Raw genomic sequence first — 26,883 nt, 5'->3', positions numbered from 1 at the left:
AGATATTTATGATAAGCATCTTGTTTTTCACTTATAACTTTAAGCAATTCCAGTGTCCAATTTTTAGCACATCCCACACCACTATGTATGTGCCTTGACTATCCAGGTGCACTGGCGAATTTCAAGCAACTTTAATGAATGAGTGTACAGTAACTAAGGGTCTCTTAAGCGCACTTGTAGCATCATTTGAAATTCCATAATTTACAGATTAGAAAAAAATGTGAGCTTATATATATGCTTACATCGGTAGAGGTGTACCAGCCTTCCCACAAACATGAGAAACCTTCATCTGGGAAATAATTTTACATTTCCTAACATGATTTCTGGTGTTTATAATGAAAAGAATTTGGTTCACAGGAGGTTTTTTATTTAATTTTTTATGATAAAAGGATTGCACATATTTTATACATAATTCACTTTCAAATGGTAATGCTGAAAGCACTGAGGTACACAGAGTCTACATTGCAGTCTTTACACCCCCACCTGTTTTCTTTTCTCACCTGTTTGCCATTCTCTTTCTTCGCTTTGTCGGAGCAAACTTTGCAATAACACACAGTATTTATTTTGTTGGCAATGGAAGGTACTTTTTCTGGAAAACAACAACCAAAATTTCTGTCCAGGCTAGTGCTTAGTGTTGGTTCTAAATTTCAAAATTCTCCTCCTGCTGCTACCAATTATTTCAAACTAACTTTTTTTATGAAAGCCACATGAGGTTTTCTGTTTACCGATATCTTTGTACAAAATAAATCTGTTCACTACAGACAACACAAAAATATGAAAGAAATGTTTTTTCCACCGCTTTCGTGTGAATGGGTAGCAACTGTACCGCTGATCCGCATGATCTACACCAGTCTTGTTCATATTGTTGTCAATTAGAAGGTCTGGTTTCATTTATGTTGTAATACCATCTTCTGAATGTACTGGACCGATTTGGTAGTAGCCTGATGTTTTTAGGGCAGACAGCATACATCACGCTTATTTTTCCAGTTCAGTGCTAGAATGGCCCATTCCTCAAAAATATCATTTCATTTTGCTTCAGTTTCTTTGTTTCGAAGCTTGTGGGTAAGCCTTTCCTGTAATCATTAAATTTGTAACAGCTAATGTACTTTCCTCTTAGATCATCTTCAGTCAAGGAACACTGGTGTAATGTGTGTCCATGTAAATACAGTGGCCTTTACCGTAATATGGAGAACAGTGTCTGCCTACTAACGCTAGAATATGGTTGTCATTCCCCTCTCCTGATCCTGTGTAAAGATCAAAGTTCAGTACATAGCCTGTTGCAACACCACAAAGTGCATAAAGCTTCATGCCACACTTATTGGGTTTATTTTTCATGTAAACCCTAATGCCAACACGCCAACGAACTGGACAAATAGCTTCATTTGTAGTCAAATTTTTGTATGGGATGAAACTAGATCTACATTTGTCGACAAAGAAGTCTAACACAGGTCTAATTTTATGAAGAGGATTGTGGGTTTCCTCTTTTTTAAGTACATTGAGTTGTCATTGGCATGCAGCATGAACATAATACTGGAAAACATATCATGGCTCAACAATCAATTTACAAAGCCTGTTTGTAAAAATAGATCAGTTGACCAATAGTCCCCATGCTTTGGTAACGGCACAACACACATATGAAGAACTGCTGCAAAAAGAACAATATATTTCATGTAGTTTTACTGGATCCGATACGTGCCACATAGAGTCTTTTTTATTTCATTTTGGCATTTCATTGCGACAATTTTTGTATCTGCACATCTGTTTGTCTCCGTCTTTATGTTTCAGATAACAGTCACTAAAAAAGTTCAAAAAACAGTTGTAAACATCAGTTCCTGTTTACAAACAAGTGGCTCCACATGCCAACTGAAATATTGGAAGCAGAGGCTGTGCACCATGCTCTTGCTAGACGCCAGCATTGTGTTGAGTAAGACCTACTGTTGCATTTGTTGCTGTAGCATTTGTTGACTGTTACAGCTCCTCATCTAATGGAAAACCGTAATTCAAATTAAATAAAAAGAAAAATGATAGTGTATTTTCTTTACAGATTCTCCATATACATTAGCAACAAAATTGAGGAAACGAAAAAAAAAACTATTTTTTTTTAGGCTTCGTCCATCTCTTCTTTCAACTTTTTGTTGTCTCCATTATATGTACATATTTATTTGAAATATCACCAAGAAAAGGTCACAACCTTTGTCATATTCCATGTACACTCTAGTGCCCCTTATTTTTCCATTAATGATAATGTAGTTAATAATGGACTTAAATACTTGAGCTAACATATATATATTTACAGACATGTCTTTTGTGGAAGACTGTATTGGTGACTTTTAGTTAGTTAAAAGAAACAAAATCTCTACCTAATCGCCCACTCTCATTTATGACTTTTCTCCCAACATTCCCACAATCTTTGTGATAGCTTTATTCCCTACTCGTGTGTTTAAATCTCCTGTCAATATTATTTGCTGCTTATTATTATATTATCCAAACATTATTGCAGTTTGTCACATAAATCTATAGATTCCTCTTTTTTTCCTCTGTCAGGAGGGTAAACTGCAATCACAGTTGTGTTTTGTCCCTCTTAATTGACAGCTGAAACTATAATTCTTTCATTTATATAACTATAGCCTATAATTTTCTTTTCCCATCTCTTATGTATGTATGTATATGGCAGTTCCTTTGCCTGCTCTCTCCTGTTTTCATGTTCCATTAAATAACATCAAATATTACCTACACAACTGTTACTCTGTAGCTTTTTCTTAGTTCCTATTATGAAAGCTATGTCTACCTTGGTCGTCTTTAAAATTTCTGCCAACTCCTCTTCTTTGTTTGCTAAGCCTCTGACATTCCATGTTGTTACCTTAATGCTAGTACCTTCATTAAAAATTCTGATTATGTATAAAGGGCAGATGACTACTATTCAAATGGAAGAGACTGGCATTCAAAAAGAATAAAACAGTTTATCCCGAAGCATTAGTACGCATGCTACCACCTCTCCCCCAAACACACACAGAGGGAGGGGTTTTGTACCTGTATGGGCCATGCAGTAGTTACCAGGAAGGTGGCTGGCACATACACAGGAAAGAAAGAAGTGGTGTGAGAGTGCTAGGAGTAATGGAATTCCTGAAATTTATTCTCCTTACACGTCAAGTCTTTTACTGTGACTCATTGTATCCTGCAATGATAAATGTTCTCCCCTCTGTTCCTCCACAACTGGTTTTCCACTACCAGTCCAACATGCACTAGGCATCTTTACTCCTAATGTCTTGCCTTATGGATAATATCTCCGAGGAAAGTCCATGTAAAATTATTGTACCACACACACTGCCTAGCACCTCTGTTCCATCCCTATCCCTGGCATTTCTAAACTTATCACACAAGGCAACCTGCAAAAGCATGCACATCGTTTACAAACATTACTACTACACACAGTTCTAAGTAGCCAGAAAACAAACTAACTATACACCCAGATGAATGGTAACAACCAAACTGTGGTCAGGGGGCAATCAGATTACCCATTTGCAAGCATGTTGCTCACCATAAAGTAGTCAACTTCAGTGGCTGATTCACATTTCTTACGCTACCCCATCACACACCAGACTCACTCATTGTACAGCTGGTAACTGTTTCCACAATCCACCTGGACTCATCCTCCACCAGTCTTGCCTCCCACTTGTCTTGATGTCAAAACTTATCACTATTGATTCCACCCATCTGCTCTATGTATTCCTCACAGTGACCCTACACGATTTCACTGCCACCCTAACTAAGTCAAGTCTTTCTTTTCTTACATCTGTTTCTTACTCTGGATGTATATTGTAGAGCTATATACAATTTTGTGTGTGTGTGTGGGGGGGGGGGGGGGCTGTGAATCTGCATTTGCAGCCATGTGTGCCCATTTGCTTCTGAAAGATGATTATGTCCAAAAGCCCATCAGTTTATCAATTATATGAGTACACTCATTGCTAAGTTCCACTTCTGTTTGATGAGTGCTTACCAACATCTACATCTACATCTACATCCATATCCATACTCCGCAAGCCACCTGACTGTGTGTGGCAGAGGGTACCCTGAGTACCTTTATCAGTTCTCCCTTCTATTCCAGCCTCGTATTGTTCGTGGAAAGAAGAATTGTTGGTATGCTTCTGCGTGGGTTCTAATCTCTCTGATTTTACCCTCATGGTCTCTTCGTGAGATATATGTAGGAGGGAGCAATATACTGCTTGACTCTTCGGTGAAGGTATGTTCTCGAAACTGTAACAAAAGCCCGTACCGAGCTACTGAGCGTCTCTCCTGCAGAGTCTTCCACTGGAGTTTATCTATCATCTCCGTAACGCTTTCGCGACTACTAAATGATCATGTAACAAAGCGCGCTGCTCTCCGTTGGATCTTCTCTATCTCTTCTATCAACCCTATCTGGTGCGGATCCCACACTGTTGAGCAGTATTGAAGCAGTGAGCGAACAAGCGTACTGTAACCTACTTCCTTTGTTTTTGGATTGCATTTCCTTAAAATTCTTCCAATGAATCTCAGTCTGGCATCTGCTTTACCGACGATCAACTTTATATGATCATTCCATTTTAAATCACTCCTAATACGTACTCCCAGATAATTTATAGAATTAACTGCTTCCAGTTGCTGACCTGCTATTTTGTAGCTAAATGATAAGGGTCCTATCTTTGTATGTATTCGCAGCACATTACACTTGTCTGCATTGAGATTCAATTGCCATTCCGTGCACCATGCGTCAATTCGCTGCAGATCCTCCTGCATTTCAGTACAATTTTCCATTGTTACAACCTCTCGATACACCACAGCATCATCTGCAAAAAGCCTCAGTGAACTTCCGATGTCATCCACAACGTCACTTATGTATATTGCGAATAGCAACGGTCCTATGACACTCCCCTGCGACACACCTGAAACCACTCTTACTTCTGAAGACTTCTCTCCATTGAGAATGAATGATATGCTGTATTCTGTTACCTAGGAACTCTTCAATCCAATCACACAATTGGTCTGATAGTCCATATGCTCTTACTTTGTTCATTACACAACTGTGGGGAACTGTATCTAACGCCTTGCGGAAGTCAAGAAACACGGCATCTACCTGGAAACCTGTGTCTATGCCTCTCCGAGTCTCGTGGACGAACAGCGCGAGCTGGGTTTCACACGACTGTCTTTTTCGAAACCCATGCTGATTCCTACAGAGCAGATTTCTAGTCTCCAGAAAAGTCATTATACTCTAACATAATACGGGTTCCAAAATTCTAAAACTGATCAACATTAGAGATATAGGTCTATAGTTCTGCACATCTGTTCGACGTCCCTTCCTGAAATCGGGGATGACCTGTGCCCTTTTCCAATCCTTTGGAACACTACACTCTTCTAGAGACCTGCAGTACACCACTGCAAGAAGGGGGGCAAGTTCCTTCGCATACTCTGTGTAACATCGAACTAGTATCCCATCAAGTCCAGCAGCCTTTCCTCTTCTGAGCGATTTAAATTGTTTCTCTATCCCTCTGTCGTCTATTTCGATATCTAACATTTTGTCATCTGTGCGACAATCTAGAGAAGGAACTACAGTGAAGTCTTCCTCTGTGAAACAGCTTTGGAAGAAGACATTTAGTAGTTTGGCCTTTAGTCTGTCATCCTCTGTTTCAGTACCATTTTGGTCACAGAGTGTATGGACATTTTGTTTTGATCTACCTACTGCTTTGACATAAGAGCAAAATTTCTTGGGATTTTCTGCCAAGTCAGTGCATAGAACTTTACTTTTGAATTTATTGAACGCCTCTCGCATAGCACTCCTCACACTACATTTCGCTTCACGTAATTTTTGTTTGTCTGCAAGGCTTTGGCTATGTTTCTGTTTGCTGTGAAGTTCCCTTTGCTTCCACAGCAGTTTCGTAACAGTACTACGGTGGCTCTTTTCCATCTCTTACAATCTTGCTTGGCACATACTCATCTAACGCATATTGTACGATGGTTTTGAACTTTGTCCACTGAGCCTCAACACTATCTGTACTTGAGACAAAACTTTTATGTTGAGCCATCAGGTACTTTGTAATCTGATTTTTGTCACTTTTGCTAAACAGAAAAATCTTCCTCACTTTTTTAATATTTCTATTTACAGCTGAAATCATCAATGCAGTAACCGGTTTATGATTGCCGATTCCCTGTTCTGCATTAACTGATTCAAATAGTTCGGGTCTGTTTGTCACCAGAAGGTCTAATATGTTACCGCCACGAGTCGGTTCTCTGTTTAGTATTTCTTATGTGGAATTGTGTTACATTCAACTTGAGGTTGATGCCTGTGTCAGTGTTTTACCTCAAATAAATTTGTTTCTGGATTGGATATGCCTCAAGCAAAGAGAGAAAACTGTTTGCTCAAGATGTATGCTATCCAAAGACAAATTAAATTATATTATCACCTGGGTACTGAATCAATAAACTGAAGTCTGAAGATTCAGCTTTCATTTTTCTTTTATTGTTCTTTCACCTCTAAAAAGAAGAAATCAAAGTTTGGAGAGAGTAAGCCTTCTTATAAGTGAAACATTATGCTTTATTACACTTTCTGATATCACTAATTGACACCATCACATGTTTAGCAAGAAGTTTTCACATTTAAGCTTGAAACGACATTAAATGCAACTGTTACTTTTGCTTTCCACTAACACAATATGCGTCCTGAGGAGACATTTACATTTCTTGATTTTTCTAGTAATGCTTGTCTATGTAATAGCACAAAGGCAGCACAATCAATAAATAACATGCAAGCATAAAACAGTGCATCCTGAAGCATACTTACACTCATTATCATGATGTCTGCCATGCAATTATTCCAATAATGACAGCCAAAACTACAATTAAACATATACAAAGGATGCATTTCTTCGTTCGAACTTTATTCTGTAAAATTTCAGAAAGAGGTAAAAAAATGAAAACCAACAAATAAAAAAGGTCTTTACTTCTAACACACACTACTTGTAATAACAGGAATTTGCAAACAACATGAAAACTAATTTTAATTATCTACAAGTTAGCAATAACTGTGATTTTGCTACTCTGAATAGCAATATACCTTCATAATGTCATTCTAAACAGCAAAGAAATAAACTTCCTGGCAGATTAAAACTGTGTGCTGGACCGAGACTCGAACTCGGGCCCCGAGTTAGAGTCTCGATCCGGCACACAGTTTTAATCTGCCAGGAAGTTTCATATCAGTGCACACTCCGCTGCAGAGTGAAAATTTCATTCTAGAAAAGAAACTCTTAACTCTGCAAATCTGGCAGTTCTCTATATCAATCATTTCCTCAAGTAATTTTCCTTTTCTTTTAAAGCATTTTTCAATCGAAATTAAGGTACGAAAATTATCTCAAAGTATAAACACAAACGTTTATTGACCGCATACTAAATTAAACCATCTGCAATTAATAAATTAAGTAATTATTCTACTAGTGTGTTATATCAGTAAATGAAAACTCTTTAAATGCTACCTCTGTGTAAATAATAAGGTATTAACAAGCTAAAATGTTCTAAGAGATGAGAGATCCCTCTAGAATGTAAACTTCACAAGCCAATTAATATAGAATAAAATCTATCACGTGACAAACATTTGAAATTTTATGATTAAGTGGGCATCTGTATTAAATAGTATGTAGCTTCATTTCACCTCTGTATTATGCTATTTTCCAAACACGGCTACAAAAATTCTTATATTAATGCCAACACTATCTGTGACACACTTATGCCAGCTTTTTTCCATGTGTCTACCAAGTGGTTATAGTTAAAATGACAGTGTGCTGGTGCTGCAGTGCAGACTGTACACATTGCAAAATGCTGAAACATCAAAGGTATGTTCATTAATTAGTGTTCTCATGGAATATGCTGAAAAAAAGAAAAAAAAATAGGTCCACTTTTTGCCACTAGGTGAAAATATGATGCTGTCAGTAGTGAGAATGTGAAATATTCCCCGTATGGGACACAATGGTTATTGAGAAGATCAAGCACTGCTGCTAAAGTTGTTTTATCAGGAAGACAGCAATGTCACTGACAGAAGTAGTTGCAAAGAGGCCCCACGTCAATGAAAGGGCTAAAGAATGTGATAAAGAAATTTGAAGAGACAGTTGAACTAGGTGGTGCAGCAGAGAGGGTAGCAGCCCATTCCCATAACAGCTGTTGATGAAGTTGCTGTAGGTACAGTCAATCATAGGGTGCATGCCTCAAATTCTGCGGTCAGTTCTCAAGCTGTGTCACAACAATGGCCTTTCCCCTGGTTAACAGTTCAAAAGATTTTATGATGCATTTTACATTGGTATTACTACAAGACTCAATGTGCACCAAATGAATTCCTCAAGATAGGCTACAACACTATGACTTTGATCTTCGTTTTTTGGCACTCACAGATTATGATGATTATGTGTGTGAAGGGACTAAACTATTGGGTCATCAGTCTGTCCTGTCATGAGAGAAACACGTAAAAAGGTAAAAAATTGGGATTTGGCTACTCAAACTATACAAGCAAATCAAAGAGTTCAAAAGGGCATGACAGTAGTTGTAATACAATAGGTAAATGAAAGCAGCATCTTGCACAAGAGTGTCTAAAGGCACAACAAGATGAGAGGTGAAGAAAGTAACCTCCGGTTGCTTGGTGGGTATCCACCACAGGGACGATCATGCAACCCCCCCCCCCCCCCCCCCCCCCCCACACACACACACACACACACACAACCACCTGTAACATTCCTAACATTGAAAGTGAAGAACTATTATAGATTAATGTAAACTATGCTCTCCCTCAAGAAATGCAACACTTTGGTAGTGGCTGTCTCATCATCTGCAACCATCTGAAGCAGTGAGGTAGGCAAGCTGGGAGTGTGCCACAGATCAGCCAGCAGGGCTCACTCACTAAGATTAGACACTATCGTCAGCAGACTACCACAGCTGCAGCGAGGAGGATCCTGCCGACACAGAAGGGACTTGTAGGTGAGTCTCATGTGGCAAATGTATAGTCGGCACACACAATGGAATCTTTCTGAAGGGCCTGGAAATATGTTTGCCACACCTTAGTGGACCCTTTAATCGCTCTCAACTTGTTTTTGGTTGTAGTAGCCTGCCAATCCAATTACCAGAGTCTGAAATTATTGCATCAAAGTTGTAATCTTAACTCTGTGCCCATTATCCCTAAATCAAGTTGATCTCCTGTAGTTTTGTTTTTAGCTGAATGATCGCTGGGCTCATTTCCTGGGATACCTATATGCCTCAGTGTCCAGATGAACATCACTGTCTTTCCAGAGCAGAAGTGGTCAGCCAGTACGTCCTGGATGTTGGCGATCAAAACAATTTTAAGGCAGCCTAGGGTTACGCCTCCTAAGTGACTCATGGAATCGCTACAGAACAGAAAGTTCTGCCGTGATGTGGGATTTAACGTACCTTAATGCCTGACTGATGGCAACCAGTTCTCCAGTGTATACACTGCAGGTACTCGGCAGAGAGTGCTTCTCGTGTCCCCTTGCACATGCAAAAGCATAACTGACTGTGTCCTTGACTTTGGATTCATCTGTGCAGATGCATACTGAATTATAATAATCATAGAGGAGAAGGGTAGGATCAGCATCCTTCTTGAGGCCACGTAAAAGGTTCATCTGTATCACAGGGCAAGGTACAGCCCATGGGGGTGCATAGAGGGAGCTCTAGGAACACAGACTAATGGATGCTGTTGGAGGGCCTTCAGCAGAATACTGAGTCAGAACCCAGCTGAACTCCCAGTTTTGGGCAATGCACAATCAGTCAAAACGGCTGGTTATGGAACAAAGTTGAGTGACATGGATGGCTAGGCATCTAACAGACTGTGACTGAGTAACTTGCCAGAAGCTGTTGTCATCTAAACCGCAGTAGTGGGACAACAGCTTCTGCCAGGAAGCTGTCAACAGGGATCGTATGGAAGGACCCCATTTCCAACCACATACCAGTGTGTGAATAGTGTCCAGCAGGCTCAGTACGGGCCATACTGCCGACCCATAGGCAATACACCCAAAGTCCAAGCAGGATAAAATCACTGCTTTGTAAAATCTCGCAAGAACTGTGCCTTTCACAGCCCACAAGGAGTGCCTAAGAAAACGGAGGGCGTTCAGCTTCTTCATGCAAGTTGCCTTGAGCCAGCAGACATGTGGCAGCCAAGTTAGAATGTGGTCAAATAAAACACCTAAGAATAGCAGTTAGTCCAAGAACCCAGGCGAATTGTAAATGGTTGCGAAAACACACTTGACCTCTTAGCCACAAACAATCCAGAGCTGATAGACAGCATCATGACTGATACAGGGATTAGTGATCACAAGGTCATTGTAGCTAGGCTCAATACCGTTTCTTCCAAATCCATCAGAAACAAATGCAAAACAATTTTATTTAAACAAGCAGATAAAGTGTCACTAGAAGCCTTCCTAAAAGACAATCTCCATTCCTTCCGAACTGACTATGCAAATGTAGACGAGATGTGGCTCAAATTCAAAGATATAGTAGCAACAGCAATTGAGAGATTCATACCTCATAAATTAATAAGAGTTGGGACGGATCCCCCGTGGTACACAAAACAGATCCGAACGCTGTTGCAGAGGCAACGGAAAAAGCATGCGAAGTTCAGAAGAACGTGAAATCCCAAAGATTCGCTAAAATTTACAGACGCGCGAAATTTGGCACGGACTTTGATGCGAGATGTCTTTAATAGGCTCCACAACGAAACATTGTCTCGAAATTTGGTAGAAAATCCGAAGAAATTCTGGTCGTATGTAAAGTACACAAGCGACACGACGCAGTCAATACCTTCGCTGCGCAGTGCCGATGGTACTGTTACCAACGACTGTGCCGCTAAAGCGGAGTTATTGAATGCAGTTTTCCAAAATTCCTTCACCAGGGAAGACGAATGGAATATTCCAGAATTTGAAACACGAACATCTGCTAGCATGAGTTTCTTAGAAGTAGATACCTTAGGGGTTGCGAAGCAACTCAAATTGCTTGATACAGGCAAGTCTTCAGGTCTAGATTGTATACCGATTAGGTTCCTTTCAGATTACGCTGATACAATAGCTCGCTACCTAGCACTCATATACAAACGCTCACTCACCGATAGATCTGTACCTACAGACTGGAAAATTGCGCAGGTCGCACCAGTGTTTAAGAAGGGTAGTAGGAGTAATCCATCGAACTACAGACCTATATCATTGACGTCAGTTTGCAGTAGGGTTTTGGAGCATATACTGTATTCAAACATTATGAATCACCTCGAAGGGAACAATCTATTGATACGTAATCAGCATGGCTTCAGAAAACATCGCACTTGTGCAACGCAGCTAGCTCTTTATTCGCACGAAGTAATGGCCGCTATCGAAAGGGGATCTCAAGTTGATTCCGTATTTCTAGATTTCCGGAAAGCTTTTGGCACCGTTCCTCACAAGCGACTTCTACTGAAGTTCCTCACAAGCGACTTCTAACCAAGCTGCGAGCCTATGGGGTATCGTCTCAGTAGTGCGACTGGATTCATGATTTCCTGTCAGGAAGGTCACAGTTCGTAGTAATAGACGGCAAATCATCGAGTAAAACTGAAGTGATATCAGGTGTTCCCCAGGGAAGCGTCCTGGGACCTCTGCTGTTCCTGATCTATATAAATGACCTGGGTGACAATCTGAGCAGTTCTCTCAGGTTGTTCGCAGATGATGCTGTAATTTACCGTCTAGTAAGGTCATCCTAAGACCAGTATCAGTTGCAAAGCGATTTAGAAAAGATTGCTGTATGGTGTGCCAGGTGGCAGTTGTTGCTAAATAACGAAAAGTGTGAGGTGATCCACGTGAGTTACAAAAGAAATCCGTTGGAATTCGATTACTCGATAAATAGTACAATTCTCAAGGCTGTCAATTCAACTAAGTACTTTGGTGTTAAAATTCGAACAACTTCAGTTGGAAAGACCACATAGATAATATTGTGGGGAAGGCGAACCAAAGGTTGCGTTTCATTGGCAGGACACTTAGAAGATGCAACAAGTCCACTAAAGAGACAGCTTACACTACACTCGTTCGTCCTCTGTTAGAATATTGCTGCGCAGTGTGGGATCCTTACCAGGTGGGATTGACAGAGGACATTGAAAGGGTGCAAAAAAGGGCAGCTCGTTTTGTATTATCATGTAATAGGGGAGAGAGTGTGGCATATATGATATGTGAATTGGGATGGAAGTCATTACAGCAAAGACGTTTTTCGTCGTGGCGAGATCTTTTTACGAAATTTCAGTCACCAACTTTCTCTTCCGAATGCGAAAATATTTTGTTGAGCCCAACCTACATAGGTACGAATGACCATCAAAATAAAAATAAGAGAAATCAGAGCTCGAACAGAAAGGTTTAGGTGTTCGTTTTTCCCGCGCGCTGTTAGGGAGTAGAATGGTAGAGAGATAGTATGATTGTGGTTCGATGAACCCTCTGCCAAGCATTTAAATGTGAATTGCAGAGTAGTCATGTAGATGTAGATTTAGATCTATGCAACTTCCCATTGTAGGGCTATATGAAAGATCGTATCTATCAAGGATGTATCTGGACACACACTGTTCTGAAGGATAGCATACAACAACATGTCACTGCTTACACCAAATATGTTATGAGCAAGTGTTGACCAAGCCATGTTACAGATGCACCATGCTGCTGAGTCAGAAGATCATATCAAACACAAGATTTAACTTTTGGCCATTTCTAATAAACGTGCCAGAACCACTGTCATCATGTGTGTGATCATTCCTTCCCTTCTCCTGTACCCACACCACATCCTGACTGCTTACAGCTCCATATTTTCACCTGGTGGCAGATAGTGAAACTTATTTTTTCAGCATACGCCTTGAGTGCACCAATTAACGAACATATCTACAATGTTTCAGTGTCTTCCACTGCAGCACTCTGAACACTCAGTTTAAAACCGCCCTGTACTTGCTTCATCCAACCACAGATTTTCCTAACATGACCCTATTTACTATCATTTTAATGTATTCACATTATACACATTTGTATCTACCAGGATACGTCTGACAGTATTTTGGGCAACAACACATTTACTCATATCTGCCAAATCTATTAACACAATAAAGTATTGCGCCAATTATTTTTACAATGAGATTTTTTGTCAGATTTTTTATATTTGTCTGCATATTCATCAATGTACCACTTTTTGTCCATTTTATTCCCTCCTTACACTAACAGTTACTTCAGTAAGTGCATACTCCAAAGCCAGATAACTGTCTTCTTACTTTTTCTTCACGGCTGCTGATAGAGTAAAAAAATTTTTGGCTCAAGTTTCGAGTGATTATGACATTTGGTACCTCAAATTTTACTCCATTCTTCACACGTGTTTTAGTACGACATAAGTCACTGTTAATGATGTCTGAAGACATTTATTTACTTTAATAGCTTTAGCATATTTCTAAACTCTATGCTTTTTTTCCTCTTTACTGCACAGCAACTACTTTTTTTCCCTTTTTGAGCCTTGCTGAAAGAGTATCAATAAAGAGACAATTCATAAGTGAGCCTCATGTTTTCTGCACAAGTGTCTCAACAGGTTTTGGGTACAATCACTTATTGTTTAAAGTATTTAGTGTCTATGATTTGCAAAATCAATACAATATTTTTTTTGTGTAAGTTGTAATGAAACAGATTTTCAGTGACAGTGCAGAAATGCATACAACAAGACTTACTAGTCTGGCTGCCTTCAAGGAAAATCTAATGGAGGTAATAAAGGAAGCATTTGTTTAAGGGGCAATTCAGTGGTAAATTAGTGACAGCAGATCCAGTTGCAGAAAACTGAAGTCAGCCTGGAAAATTTGTATATAAGGTTGCTTTGGAAGCATTTCCCAAAGCTGAGATTATTTGAAGGCATTCCTAAAGAGAAAGTGCACAGACTAAAATTTTGTGGAATAATTTGAAATAAGAAATGAACAAAGATACTATGGCTACTTGTGTGTGTGTGTGTGTGTGTGTGTGTGTGTGTGTGTGTGTGTGTGTGGGCGCGCGCGCGCTTTTCTGAAGAAAGCTTTGGCTGAAAGCTCAGCAGGTATGCCTTTTTACTGGACCTGTCTGCAACTCACTATCTTTATGGTGAGTAGCTATCCTCTTCATAACTGTTGACACTCCAACCTGGACTTTCCACTGTTTGAAACACTTTATTTATTTTTAATCTGCAGGATTTTGGGTAACTTACCTGGAGAACACTTTTGTTCAGATCCACTCGGCCAATGTCCAAAAGTGACAGAACAGTTTATAATAGGACAACAAAGCTGTGTGCTTATGAAAGGGCTTTATAAAATAAAATAATATAATTTTCACAAAGCACTTTGGTTCAAAACAACAGAAGATATATTCAACAAAAATCAAGCACAAGAAGAAAATAATCTGCCATTACTGCAACAAGCCAAATCATGTGATCGATGTCTGAAGTGGATTGCAGATGGAAGGCCACAAAAAATCATAGACCATTTATAATTCTCAAGTCGACGGCATTACAGAAAAAAAAGAAAGAAAGAAAAAAAGAAAGAAAGAAAAGAAAGAAAGAAAAGAAAGAAAGAAAAACAGAAAAGAAAGAAAGAAAAAAGAAAAGAAAGAAAGAAAAAAAGAAAAGAAAGAAAAGAAAGAAAGAAAAAAAGAAAGAAAGAAAAAAAAGAAAGAAAGAAAGAAAGAAAAAACTTGTCTGCAAATAACGGAGCATCATGCCATGTTACTAATGAACTATTTTTGCCAGTGTATAGTATTATGACAGCAGATGGGCCAACTGTTGCAGCAATATGTGAAGGAACTATAGATAATGAAGCAGCAAAGCAGCAATAAACAAAAACTGGCAGAAAATGACACATGGAAATATATGGTAAGTTCCAAAAACTCAAATGGACTTAATTCTGTTCTTGCTGCACACAAGAAAATAAAATAAAATAAAATAAATATTATATACTGAATTCAAACCAGTAGAAAACCATATTCTAAAAACTGGGTCAAACATGGTACTAGGGGAAGCACAAAATAACTTTGAAGGCTTCATAAAATTAACCGTAAGAAGAAGTGTTAACTCTCATTTGTTTTGTCACAGTAATGCATTCAGACAGGTTATTTCAGTTTTATCGTGAAAGATTTGGACATTACAATGATCACCATAAGAAGAAAGTTACCTAAAAGTAGTTGAACAATTTTGGTCTGATTTTTGACTTATGTGAAGGTTACATTTATGGAAAAATTAACAGACCTCCTTTCAGCAGAAGAGAAAATGCCACAAAGCCAGGACAGCTGACTCATCAGAGATTTGTGATCGATTTTGAAGTTTTTTTTGTCTGCATATCATTTTTCATTTTTTAAATATGACTGTATGGAGAATTTCAACATGTTTATTTCATCAGAGGCAATCACGAGGCTGTTCATAAATTGAGGCCATTTATAGCTGAAGCAAAACTGTTGGACGCTGTGTTAATGTTCTTTTGTGTGATAACAAAAGTTTGACAACAAAAAGGTTATCTTCACAAACAAAAGATAGTTCAACATCCAGCAATGCCCCACAATTCATGGCAAAATGTCTTAGGTGAAACAGAGAATCCTTCTCCATGTGAAAACAACTAGAGCAATGCTGCATGCTTACACTAATATTCCATGGAGTCTCTGGGCCAAATTACAAATTCAGCCACACATGCTTTAAAATGAACAGGGCCTTACAAAGTAGCTGCAGTATCTCAATATGAACTGTAATATGACAATAAACCTAGGACAGAAACTTATGCCTATTCTATTAAGAAAAGAACAGATACACCTCACAGCATTCAAGACTCAACAACTCTGAATGTAGGTCTGAAGCTAATATTGAAAATGAAGATTACAAAATTACTGATTAAGATATTATAAGAAAAGAAATTGCTGAAATACAGCAGCATAGTTGAGGGATGACCAAGCATCCAATAATACATCAAAATTGCGAAGCTTCTACTTTCACAGACTGTAAGGACCAACATACATTTGAAGAAGCGTTGATAATAGATTAAAAATGTAAGTGAAAGGGTGAAATGGAACAAGAAAGTGCTGCAAGACAATCACACATGGTTTTTGGAAGCTATTTCCCAGGAGAAACGAGCTGTTCCCTGTAAATCAATTACACAAACGGGGATGGCATGGTTCAGTTGATGAATTTATGGCTACACATTTTTCACAAGAAACAGGTGTTGTCTGTGATTTTTAGTCCTGTGGCACATGCATTGACTATTCACACCCTCTCTGTTGCTACAAAGACAAGAAACCTGCCGAGATAGTGTGTGGAATGCTTTTTTGTATGGTGATTCACAAGATGCCCATCAATATGAAGTTATTTGAGTGATTAGCTGGATAACAATGATGCAATCCAGTTTAATACTATTTTCTCCCCAGACAGATGGCAATTTCTTCATTTATGAAAAGAGTACCTGGCAATCAAGCAACCTCTTACATAGTATTCTGACAATTACTTGCTGTTCATTTATACCTGTCCAGTTTCTCAGTCCAATACCATAAAAGACACTCTGCAAATTTTGTCTCATATTTTCCCCTGAACACTCAAATCTTTTAGTCCATCACATTTTAATTCTCTTTTATATCCTCAATAATAGCATATTTGATATATTTCAGATTACATGTTTCTGTAATAGGCATTTAAATTTCTGTCTCTTAAAACCAATTTCATTATTGTTTGAAGAATAATAATTCTGTCATGATACAACTAATGGTTATGTTAAAATGAAATAATAAGCCATAAGTTCTATGCATTCAAGCACTGTAACAGAAATAGTATAAGAAAATTCAAAATAGGCACTTTACAACTTAAAAATGCCAATTTTGTATGAAGACGACTCACAAATACTTTTTATTTTAAAAATATATCACTTCAGTTCCAGAAACTGCCTTATCATAACAGTGGAGCCATAGCTCCATCACCTAATAAATAACAGCCACTAAGTAAATTGCACTGAAACCACTGAACAGTACAGCTACTGCTTACTTAGCATACAGCAACAATCTACAACAGTGATATTCACACTACCATCTATTAATTTCATTTCTATTCATAAAATATCATTAAACAACATGCAAAGAAGTGGTAACTTATCAAATATTTTACGGTAAGCATTTAGACAACTGTTAACAACAGTTACCTGATACGTGGCAGCCTGACGAAGCTGTTCTGTTCCTGACCCAACTGAAATTTCAGTCTTTTCAACACTTGCTTCAATGCTGTCTATAACTTCCCCTTGATCATGTACAAGAGCTCCAAGATCCTTAAAAATCTGGTTTACATCCAGTATATCACTCTGCAAAATTAAATCAGTTGTAAAACAATGTCACAATGAGAAAAATTTGTATTCCAAACAGTTATAGTACGACAGTTTACCTCCAGCTGACGAATGGCCTGTTCCTGTTCTTCTATAAGCTGCAGATTTCTTTCTTCTTGGAGTTGGGCTTGTTGTCTTTCCGAACTATCTTGTAATTCTATCAACTGACCAGAAAAGCGACCTTCTGAAAAAAAAAAGAGAAATAATAATTAATCACTGAATTACTCTACCTGCATATTCAATCATTTACACAAGCACTTGGTTCCCATTCAGGAATAACAACAACAAAAATTAATCCTTCACACACAACAGCATCTTCAATTGAAATTACAAATAGGAAACAGTGAGTATCATGCCATTAAGTGAAACGGGCAAATTCCATGTGAAATATAAACAATGGACTGAGTAAAGACAACAGTTCACTGCATACTGACTGCACAGAGTGAAAAGGGGAATGATGAGTAAAAGGAAGCGGTGACAGAGGACAGAGGACAGACAAGCAGACTTTCAGATCAGGGTGAGTGCAAAACCAAAAGATATGTGAAAAGGACAATTTTCATTCATACGATTTAGGAAATATGGTGATGGGACGTGAGGGTCATGATGATGATGATAATAATAATAATGTAAAGTCTGGTGAATATGGCAGGTGGGGCAGCAGCTCCCAGCCAAGTGTTTCGATTGTATCTTGAACCAGTTTTGCTTTGTGTGCAGGTGCATGTCTTCTGGCCCATTCCGGTCTTTTTTCGACCAATGAATAGTTCAAATTGATCATTTGTTGTCTGTACCGATTAGTATTCATAGTTTCACCGGGTTTTAGCAAGAAGGATGGCCACATAAAAGGCCGTGTCATATTTATAGGATGAATGGTATATGACAAAGGTGCTTTCACAGACAGTCCTGCCACTTTATGAGATAGGAAGTATCTGTGACAGGTGTAGAACAGAATGTGGCGAGTGTGTACAGAGGATTCACCTTGCATTTGTGTCTTTAGCTGCTCTATACTGGAGCAATTTGGAATTGTAAGGAAAAGTACTCCTCTACATCTATCTACATCTACATCCATACTCCGCAAGCCACCTGACGTTGTGTGGCGGAGGGTACCCTCCTCTGTAACTAGCTAGTGAGTGCAGACAGAAAAAGCATCATGAATATAGGAGAATACAGCACAGGAGACTATTTGTGAACCGCTGAAGCCATAAATTGAAATATTTTTGATATTGCTATTGCAGCAAGTAAAGGAGGGTTCTACATGTCTAGACCACAACTACCCTTGCTAAAAAATTATGAGGCAAACATTTTTTTAAATAATTGCTTTAAACAGGATAAACCTACTAAATGAACTCTCGTCTATTATCTTTCACCTTCATTTACAAATCAACACAAACACAAAGAAGCACTGTTACCTATAAATAAAATTACAATACTCTGATAAGATAAATGCATAAAATAAGGGGAAGGCAACCACTTACCTATAGAGGCATGGTGCGTGGTGCACAGAAACACGTAATAGACAACGTCTGACAACAGCTAACACTAGCTTTCGGGATCCTGCTCTTACACACACACATACACAATCACACTTGAGACTCAAAAGCACACATTTACTAGAAAAAGAGCAAGAGTTCAAAAGCTAATGTTAGCTGTTTTCTATTACACGTTTCTGTGTGCCATGTACCAGTCCTCTACAGCTAAGTGGTTGCATTACCCTTATTTTATGTCATTATTTCCATTATTGCAATAATACAAAAAGTAATAATAAATAAATAGTTATTGAACATGGATGTTGTGTCTGGCTGCTCAATGGAAAAGAAAGGGGGGATGGGGGGGGGGGAGAAGAGGAGAAATTAGGCAGCCACCCAGAGAACATGTTACATATTAACATTCCCTAGATAACAGCTTAGGTACAGAATTAGACAGGACATCAAATCTTAAAACACTTACCACATTTGTCTCAATCACTTAAAATAGAGACTAAATCTCTGAGTAAACTGGTTGCTACCCTCTTCACAATATATGATAAAGTATAAAATTCCAGACACCAGAAGCACCCTACATTATGGAGTCTTTTTACTGGAAGAAGAATCTATGCATGAAAAAAGTGCCCTGTTTACAGATGTGCCAAGGTTACTTAACTGTGCCTCACTGATCAGGACTGTCGTGGTTGAATTGTGCTCTTCACTGCTCACAGCTTTTTCCTTTGCTTTTCACCATTCTCATTTATTAAATATATTTTTGCTGCTTTTAGGAGGTTTCACCAACAGATTTTCATGTATTCGTCTCATGATCAATTTTACACAAATGTCAAAGAATAACAATCTTCAGGTTAGTGATTGTTCTGCAGTGGATATGCCTAAAAAATGTTTTTCTACATTAAAATTTTGGCCTTTTATGAACTCTGATCCATCTAGAATGAGGATATGATACCAGAAGCTTCACAGATTAAAATGCCTGTTGATACTTCATGAAATATAGCAGACAGATAAACTGTAATATTATTCAGCACCGTTTTTAAAGTCCCCCACCTAGACATCTGCCTATTTTCAATCACACAAATCTTTTGGGGACAATCGTTGTTGTATAAAGTTTGGCTTTAAAATTTTTAATGTAAACAATACGAATCTCATATACATTCAACATTTATAATTACATTTCATGAGTATAGGAAACAACAGATTAAAATTTCATTGAAATTGTAGGGTGGTTAGACAGTGTCCACATGAATTCATAGCTGTACATAACTTTACCAGTCGTATGTTTAATAAGATTCTTGGAACAGGAATACACAATAACCAGAGCATATATAATTAAATGGCTGCCAGGTAGTTAATACTGTTATAAGTGTTTTCTTTGAAATTGAGGAGGAAAAAATTGACCAAAATGAAATAAAGATATTTTTGCCTCTGCATCAAAGTCTCCAAATTTCTTCCTCTGCAGTCTAAAAAAACAATTAAAAACTCAAAAATACTATAAATCCTGTTGAAGATCAACATAAAATAAAAAGGAGAGTTCTGACAGTGTTACTACACAAAATACATGGTTCCAGTTTGATCACAGCCTTAGCAATGAAATGGCATGCTCTTAAGATGTTGCATTAGATTTTTAAACAGTGTTTTACTATGGTCTATGATTACTGCAGTTCTTAGTCAATTTAAAATACCAAAGATGAACACCATTTGCTTGGATTTGGGTGTAGTTTTTCATCTCAAGTAATTTTTTATTGTAATTGTCACTAACAATTACTGAACTAAAATGAGCTGACTCTGGAGGAAACAAAGTTTCTTTGCAGATTTTGCTATGGACTGGTAGTTGGTAGACACCAGACAAAGCTCAAGTGTTGAATGTTTTGAATTCACAAATAATGTGGGAATTGTAAATTGTGTTCAAGTTTACCTGTTTTAAGGGTGTCTCTGATATGTGACATCTACTTACAACTATCTTTGGATAGCAAAATGTAGTACATGCAAGGCCTGGCCCCTGCAAACTCAACCACCACAATTGCAGATATGTTTCATGGACCAGGTACAGCCCCTGCCTGACCTCAGGAGGTTGTTTCTCAAGAGAAAGGTCACTGAGCATTTACCACCAAGCCTTCTGCAGCAATCACACCATCTGGAAGCACTAGCCCTGCCGATACACGACATGTAGATTGCAGTAAAAAGTGCAAGCACCTATTTGCGTCCATACTATCACAGTCCACGTGTTTTCCTCTGCTGACTTATTTGGGTCACCACTCCACCCCCTGGCAGGCAGTTCAACAGCAGACTCCAGGCCAACTGCCACACAACCCTCGAGCCTAAGCACCGGACCGCAATGCCTGCTGCTGCTACCCTGAACCGACTTGCTCCTTCACTGGGATTAAAACAACTGGATGCCAATCAGTCTCTCCAAAAGGTTCCACTTTGCCTGGATCACAGCCACTGTACACTTGTCTGCCACTCCAAAAGGCGCTGCTTTACTAGACCTGCTCCTTGATTGCCGATGTGCTCACAGCCTTGTGAGTCCATGTCAATACACATCCACAGCACTTCCCAACACATCCCCACTACTGACATTCGTGGATTTCATCAGAGTGGGCACTCTCCATGATCATCACAGAAGGATATTTCAGTTCTTCTCATGTGTGGATCTCCATCCTCTAAAGCTGTACTGAGTTAGTTTATGGTCAATAAACAGTTGTTATTCCAATGCATGCATCTCAATCACTACCTCAGTACAGCACTTGGCCAAGAATATTTCAAATGATGGTGATAATGGTTTTGCGAAATAGTGTTCTTCCCTTGTCTGCCATACTACAATTGCTGACAAGGATAATGGTTTCACAATATGCATGACAAGAATAGTCACAAGGGCTCTCAGTATAGTGCGTGCTCAAGATTCCCCCACTTCAATGCCTACTCATGTTTTGTTGGCTGCAGTGCAAGCACCTGGTCTCGCCTGTCACCTGGCCACCTGGTCTCGCCTGTCACCTGGCCATCTCCCCTCTGCCACACTGACCCTGATGATATCGTGTTATGTCACATTCCACCCAAATGATGCAGTTATGGCCAGCCCCTATCCTGAAGGTGGTGGTGCCTAGAAAGCACAAGGACAATGAGGGCCCTTTTCACATGTGTTTCACTGTTCTTGTTTTGCTGGAGCAGGGTTTCCTTCTTTCTCAACTGTTCACATATTTTTTCTACCCAACTGAATTTCCTTGTGTGTTCGTTAATCTTAATAGGACAGCCTATTCGTGTTGTTGTACTGAATTCAAATACTACTACAGTGTAAGTGTGCCCAACTGTGTACTTGACATGGACTGTTCATGCCTTACTAAAGTGCAAACGTGTCTCCATATATCAAATATAGACTATCAATTCCTGGATTCAGTATCTGTGTTCAATTGCATATATGCCTCGATTTTGGTAGGCATTCCTCATCAATTCGTGTTCATGTTTCTCAGCAGATGCAAGTTCTTGGCAATGTTCTCTCTTCTGTGTACCTCAGGAGGTTCATTCATGTGCTGTTTCACTGTGTATTCTCTCACTTGCTGTTGTTGGTCTGCAACTTCCTAATGTTTCTGTGTTCATTCAGACCCTCATTCACCTGCAGTGTATTCTTAACAGCCAGAGTTATTGATGCCTACAGAATTTCCAGTCAAGGGCTGAACAATTCATAACCTGCTGTGGAGCATCATTTTGTACACTCAGGTCCTCAAGTTATTTTGAGCATTTGTAGGCCTTGGCTGGTCATGAGTACTAAATTGATCAGCCTCATTTCACATTTCTGAGCAAAAGCAGGGGAAAGAGGGGAAAACTGCAAAGGTGCAGCATTTAAACGACAGTGGAGATGGACTGCATAGTACTTGGTTTTATATTTTACATTTCTCAACAACATAGGTCACAAACAAAACAAATGTTCAGTATTATTTAAATATTTTTGGCTCGCTGAAGATATAATTTTTATCTGGCACAAACTGTTGGCATACTGGTAGAGACAGACAGTTTTACAGACTTGCACATTCAAGTTGCCATGTAATCATGACTGATTTCATTTCATAAGCAAAAAAAGGTCTTTCACACAATCAACATATTGTAGCACTTTTTCAGCCTCATTGCAGATACTTACAAACTCTACTTGATGAAAACAATGTAGGCGACCTGGACAGTTCTGAAGTAAAAATATTTGTCATTAAAATTGGAATTATCTTGCAGATCAGTCAGTTACATCTGTGCATGCACAGTGGCAATTTCAACTGATGTGCAACAGGCTCTGAAACAGGTGTAAGATTGACAGTATCCTCAAAATCATTGAAAAACTATCCTTGTGATTCTTTCAAGGCCACCAGGCATTCTTAAACCCTCACATTTTCTTTAACACCAATGAGCATATGGAACTGGACTATCTTTGACAGGATGTGACCCTTCTACTATGTGATTTTCTTTTTAAACTCTTCCCCAACTTACCATGGGCAGTCTGCAGTCAAGTCCACTTAAAATGTGATTCTGCAATTTACTTTGGATGTTCTAATTTTTGTTCCTACACACCTTTTTCCTCAAGTCAAAAATGGTGAGCTGTAAATCAAAAACTTGTTCCAGGCATGCCCCTTGACTTAACCAACATACTTTGCAGTAAAATATGAAGTCACAATACTCTTCGTTCAGTTTGTCAAAAACGGTTGCAACTGACAATAGAATAAAGCATGCGACTTCAGAAATTTTACTACATGTACCACCAGTTTCTTCACATGCTTCAGGCCTGCAAGTTTGGTAGAAAGGGCTTTTCAATGTACACTGACAACTACTACTTTAAATTCTTTCTGCATAATAGTGGAATGTTGTTTTACAGAAAATAAGCAATACCTGCTGCTTATGCAAATTGAGAATGCTCATTCTTCTCTTCTGTCAATACCATTCATTACAAAGATTGTGATCATAGATCGTTAGACTGCCTCTTTTTGGGCAAACAGCAACTGGACCAGCGAATATCCTTCATATCGCGAACAAATAGCGAAGGTTAAACAGAGCTGACAGCATTATTCTGCCGAACTTATAGTGTTGTGCTGAGCGAAAAATGCTGCACTGCAAAGGTAAATGAAATGTCATGCTCTTTCAGATGCTTCCAAGAAAGACCGAGCACAGCCAAGTGACAGGCCGAGCCTTTGCCTGCACGCGTGACTTGGCACACCAAGGCCAGTGCTGATCTACACCAATGAACTGTCACATTCTCCCACAATGCTGTAGGCCAATCACCCCCTGTAGAAAAAACACTAGTACAATGTTTGACTCAACTCCAGCCTAATAGCTGCCACTGAGATGATATAGTCATCACGATACCTTTAACTAAATTATTTTAGTTAGGAACATATTTCTTTCAGAATGCATTTTTCAACTGTTACAAAATCTGCCACAAAATCTAAATTGCATGCATCTGAACAGCTTACCTCCAAATGGATCTGCAAGACCAGAATTCGCACGAACCCTCTGCACCTGCTCCTTTTCCTTTTGAGCAGCAGTTCTCTGTGTTTCTTGAAACTTGTTAAGAGCTGTAGTGAATTCATCTGACAGTCGTTCCTTTTGCATCTTCCATTGTCTCTGTAGTGTAAAATGAAAAAGCGGCAACAAAATGTTAGAGAGCACTTACAGAAATTCTTTTACTGAAATAATAATGGCATGAAGATGTCAATTGAGGTAATTGGAAACAGAGATAAAAAAAAGAGGAAGCAGAGGGTGGGGGAGAGTAAACAGAACTATTGATTCAGTTTTGTGATTTTTTTAGTTCCAAATTCCAGTTCCTGACTTTTTTTCCTAAAGTGCAGTTAAACAATGAAGGTGATAAACCATCCCCTAGTCTAATGCCATTTTTTTCCATTTATTTCAAATGGTTGAGATACTTCTCCCACAACCTAAACTTTAGATATTGTATTTGTTAGGGTTTCATGAATTCTCTTTGCTAAATTTGCTTTAAATTCAAATTCTCTAATGATTTATTTACTGTTTTTCTGCACATCAAATAAATTTTTTTTTTTTTTTTTTTTTTTTTTTTTTTTTTTTTTTTTTTTTGAAATAAATAAATGATACTCCTATAGATTTGCTGGTTAAAGTTTTGCATTGAATTATTGCTTTTAAGTTGAAAATCTGTTGTGTGCAGGATCTTCCCTTTCGAAAACTGCCCTTATATTCTCCCAGTGTTTGAAGTTTCTTTCATCCTATTAAAGAGAATTTTTGAGAATATTATTATGCCACTGGCACAAGTTACACTGCCCTGTAATTGCTGACATTTCATTTGTCTCCTTTTTTTTATATAGCAAGTGGATTAACGCTATTTCCATTCTTCTGGAACTTTGTTTTCCAAATGTTGTCAAAAAGTAAGTGTAGGTCACTCTAATCTGGCCATTTCAATACATCTGCTGTAATGAAGTCTCCACAACTTGATTGTTGCTTTTAAGTGTTTTGAGGGGATTCATGAATTTTTTGCTCTTTAGTGGTCTCAATATTTTCTGGTATTTGTGGAATCTCTTCTTTAATCCTATTTTTCATCATTTTCCTCTTTGTAAGAAAGGCTTGGTGCCCTTACATGTTCAAAAGTTTGGTACAAAATTTCTCATAATGCAGGGGTAATGCAGGAGTAGGTTTAATAATGAATAGGAATGCGGGTAAGCTACTACAAACAACATAGTGAACACATTATTGTGGCCAAGATAGATACGAAGCCCACACCTACTACAGTAATACAAGTTTATATGCCAACTAGCTCTGCAGATAACGAAGAAATTGAAGAAATGTATGATGAAATAAAAGAAATTATTCAGATAGTGAAGGGTGACAAAAATTTAATATTGATGGGTGACTGGAATTCGGTTGTAGGAAAAGGGAGAGAAGGAAACGTAGTAGGTGAATATGGATTGGGGGGAGAGAAATGAAAGAGGAAGCCGCCTGGTAGAATTTTGCACAGAGCACAACTTAATCGTAGCTAACACTTGGTTTAAGAATCATGAAAGAAGGTTGTACACCTGGAAGAACCCTAGAGATACTAAAAGATATCAGATAGATTATATAATGGTAAGACAGAGATTTAGGAACCAGGTTTTAAATTGTAAGACATTTCCAGGGGCAGATGTGGACTCTGACCACAATCTATTGGTTATGACCTGTAGATTAAAACTGAAGAAACTGCAAAAATGTGGGAAATTAAGGAGATGGGACCTGGATAAACTGAAAGAACCAGAGGTTGTACAGAGTTTCAGTGAGAGCATAAGGGAACAATTGATGAAATGGGGGAAAGAAATACAGTAGAAGAAGAATGGGTAGCTTTGAGGGATGAAGTAGTGAAGGCAGTGGAGGATTAAGTAGGTAAAAAGACGAGGGCTAGTAGAAATCCTTGGATAACAGAAGAAATATTAAATTTAATTGATGAAAGGAGAAAATATAAAAATTCAGTAAATGAAGCAGGCAAAAAGGAATACAAATGCCTCAAAAATGAGATCGACAGGAAGTGCAAAATGGCTAAGCAGGGATGGCTAGAGGACAAATGTAAGGATGTAGAGGCTTATCTCACTAGGTCTAAGATAGATGCAGCCTACAGGAAAATTAAAGAGACCTTAGGAGAAAAGAGAGCCACTTGTATGAACATCAAGAGCTCAGATGGAAACCCAGTTCTAAGCAAAGAACGGAAAGCAGAAAGGTGGAAGGAGTATATAGAGGGTCTATACAAGGGCGATGTACTTTAGCACAATATTATGCAAAAGGAGGAGGATGTGGATGAGGATGAGGATGAGATGGGAGATGCAATACTGTGTGAAGAGTTTGATAGAGCATTGGAAGACCTGAGTCAAAACAAGGCCCCCGGAGTAGACAACATTCCATTAGAACTACTGACAGCCTTGGGAGAGCCAGTCCTAACAAAACTCTACCACCTGGTGAACAAGATGTACGAAACAGGCGAAATACCCTCAGACTTCAAGAAGAACATAATAATTACAATCCCAAAGAAAGCAGGTGTTGACAAATGTGAAAATTACCGAACAATCAGTCTAATAAGCC

The 26,883-nt window shown here is 38.6% G+C and overlaps 1 protein-coding gene across 2 annotated transcripts in view; it reads right to left on the bottom strand.

Annotated features, from left to right (window-relative positions):
• Positions 1 to 26,883, bottom strand: part of LOC126268121 (syntaxin-12-like) — a 56,906-nt gene that overhangs the window by 7,691 nt on the left and 22,332 nt on the right. The window contains exons 5-8 of one of the 2 annotated variants that reach the window (XM_049973646.1): positions 24,285 to 24,435; positions 17,422 to 17,546; positions 17,186 to 17,341; positions 6,812 to 6,912 (exon numbers count right to left, since the gene is read on the bottom strand). In XM_049973646.1, the coding sequence (XP_049829603.1) occupies positions 6,820 to 6,912; positions 17,186 to 17,341; positions 17,422 to 17,546; positions 24,285 to 24,435 (525 nt within the window). In that variant the 3' untranslated portion in view covers positions 6,812 to 6,819. The remainder of the gene's footprint in view (positions 1 to 6,811; positions 6,913 to 17,185; positions 17,342 to 17,421; positions 17,547 to 24,284; positions 24,436 to 26,883) is intronic. The other variant, XM_049973647.1, reaches the window with a different exon arrangement.

Source organism: Schistocerca gregaria, chromosome 4 (genome assembly GCF_023897955.1).
Source record: "Schistocerca gregaria isolate iqSchGreg1 chromosome 4, iqSchGreg1.2, whole genome shotgun sequence".
Classification (NCBI taxonomy): Eukaryota; Metazoa; Arthropoda; class Insecta; order Orthoptera; family Acrididae; genus Schistocerca; species Schistocerca gregaria.
Note: the sequence above shows the minus strand (reverse complement) of the source record. Positions and strands in the feature narration are given on the sequence as shown.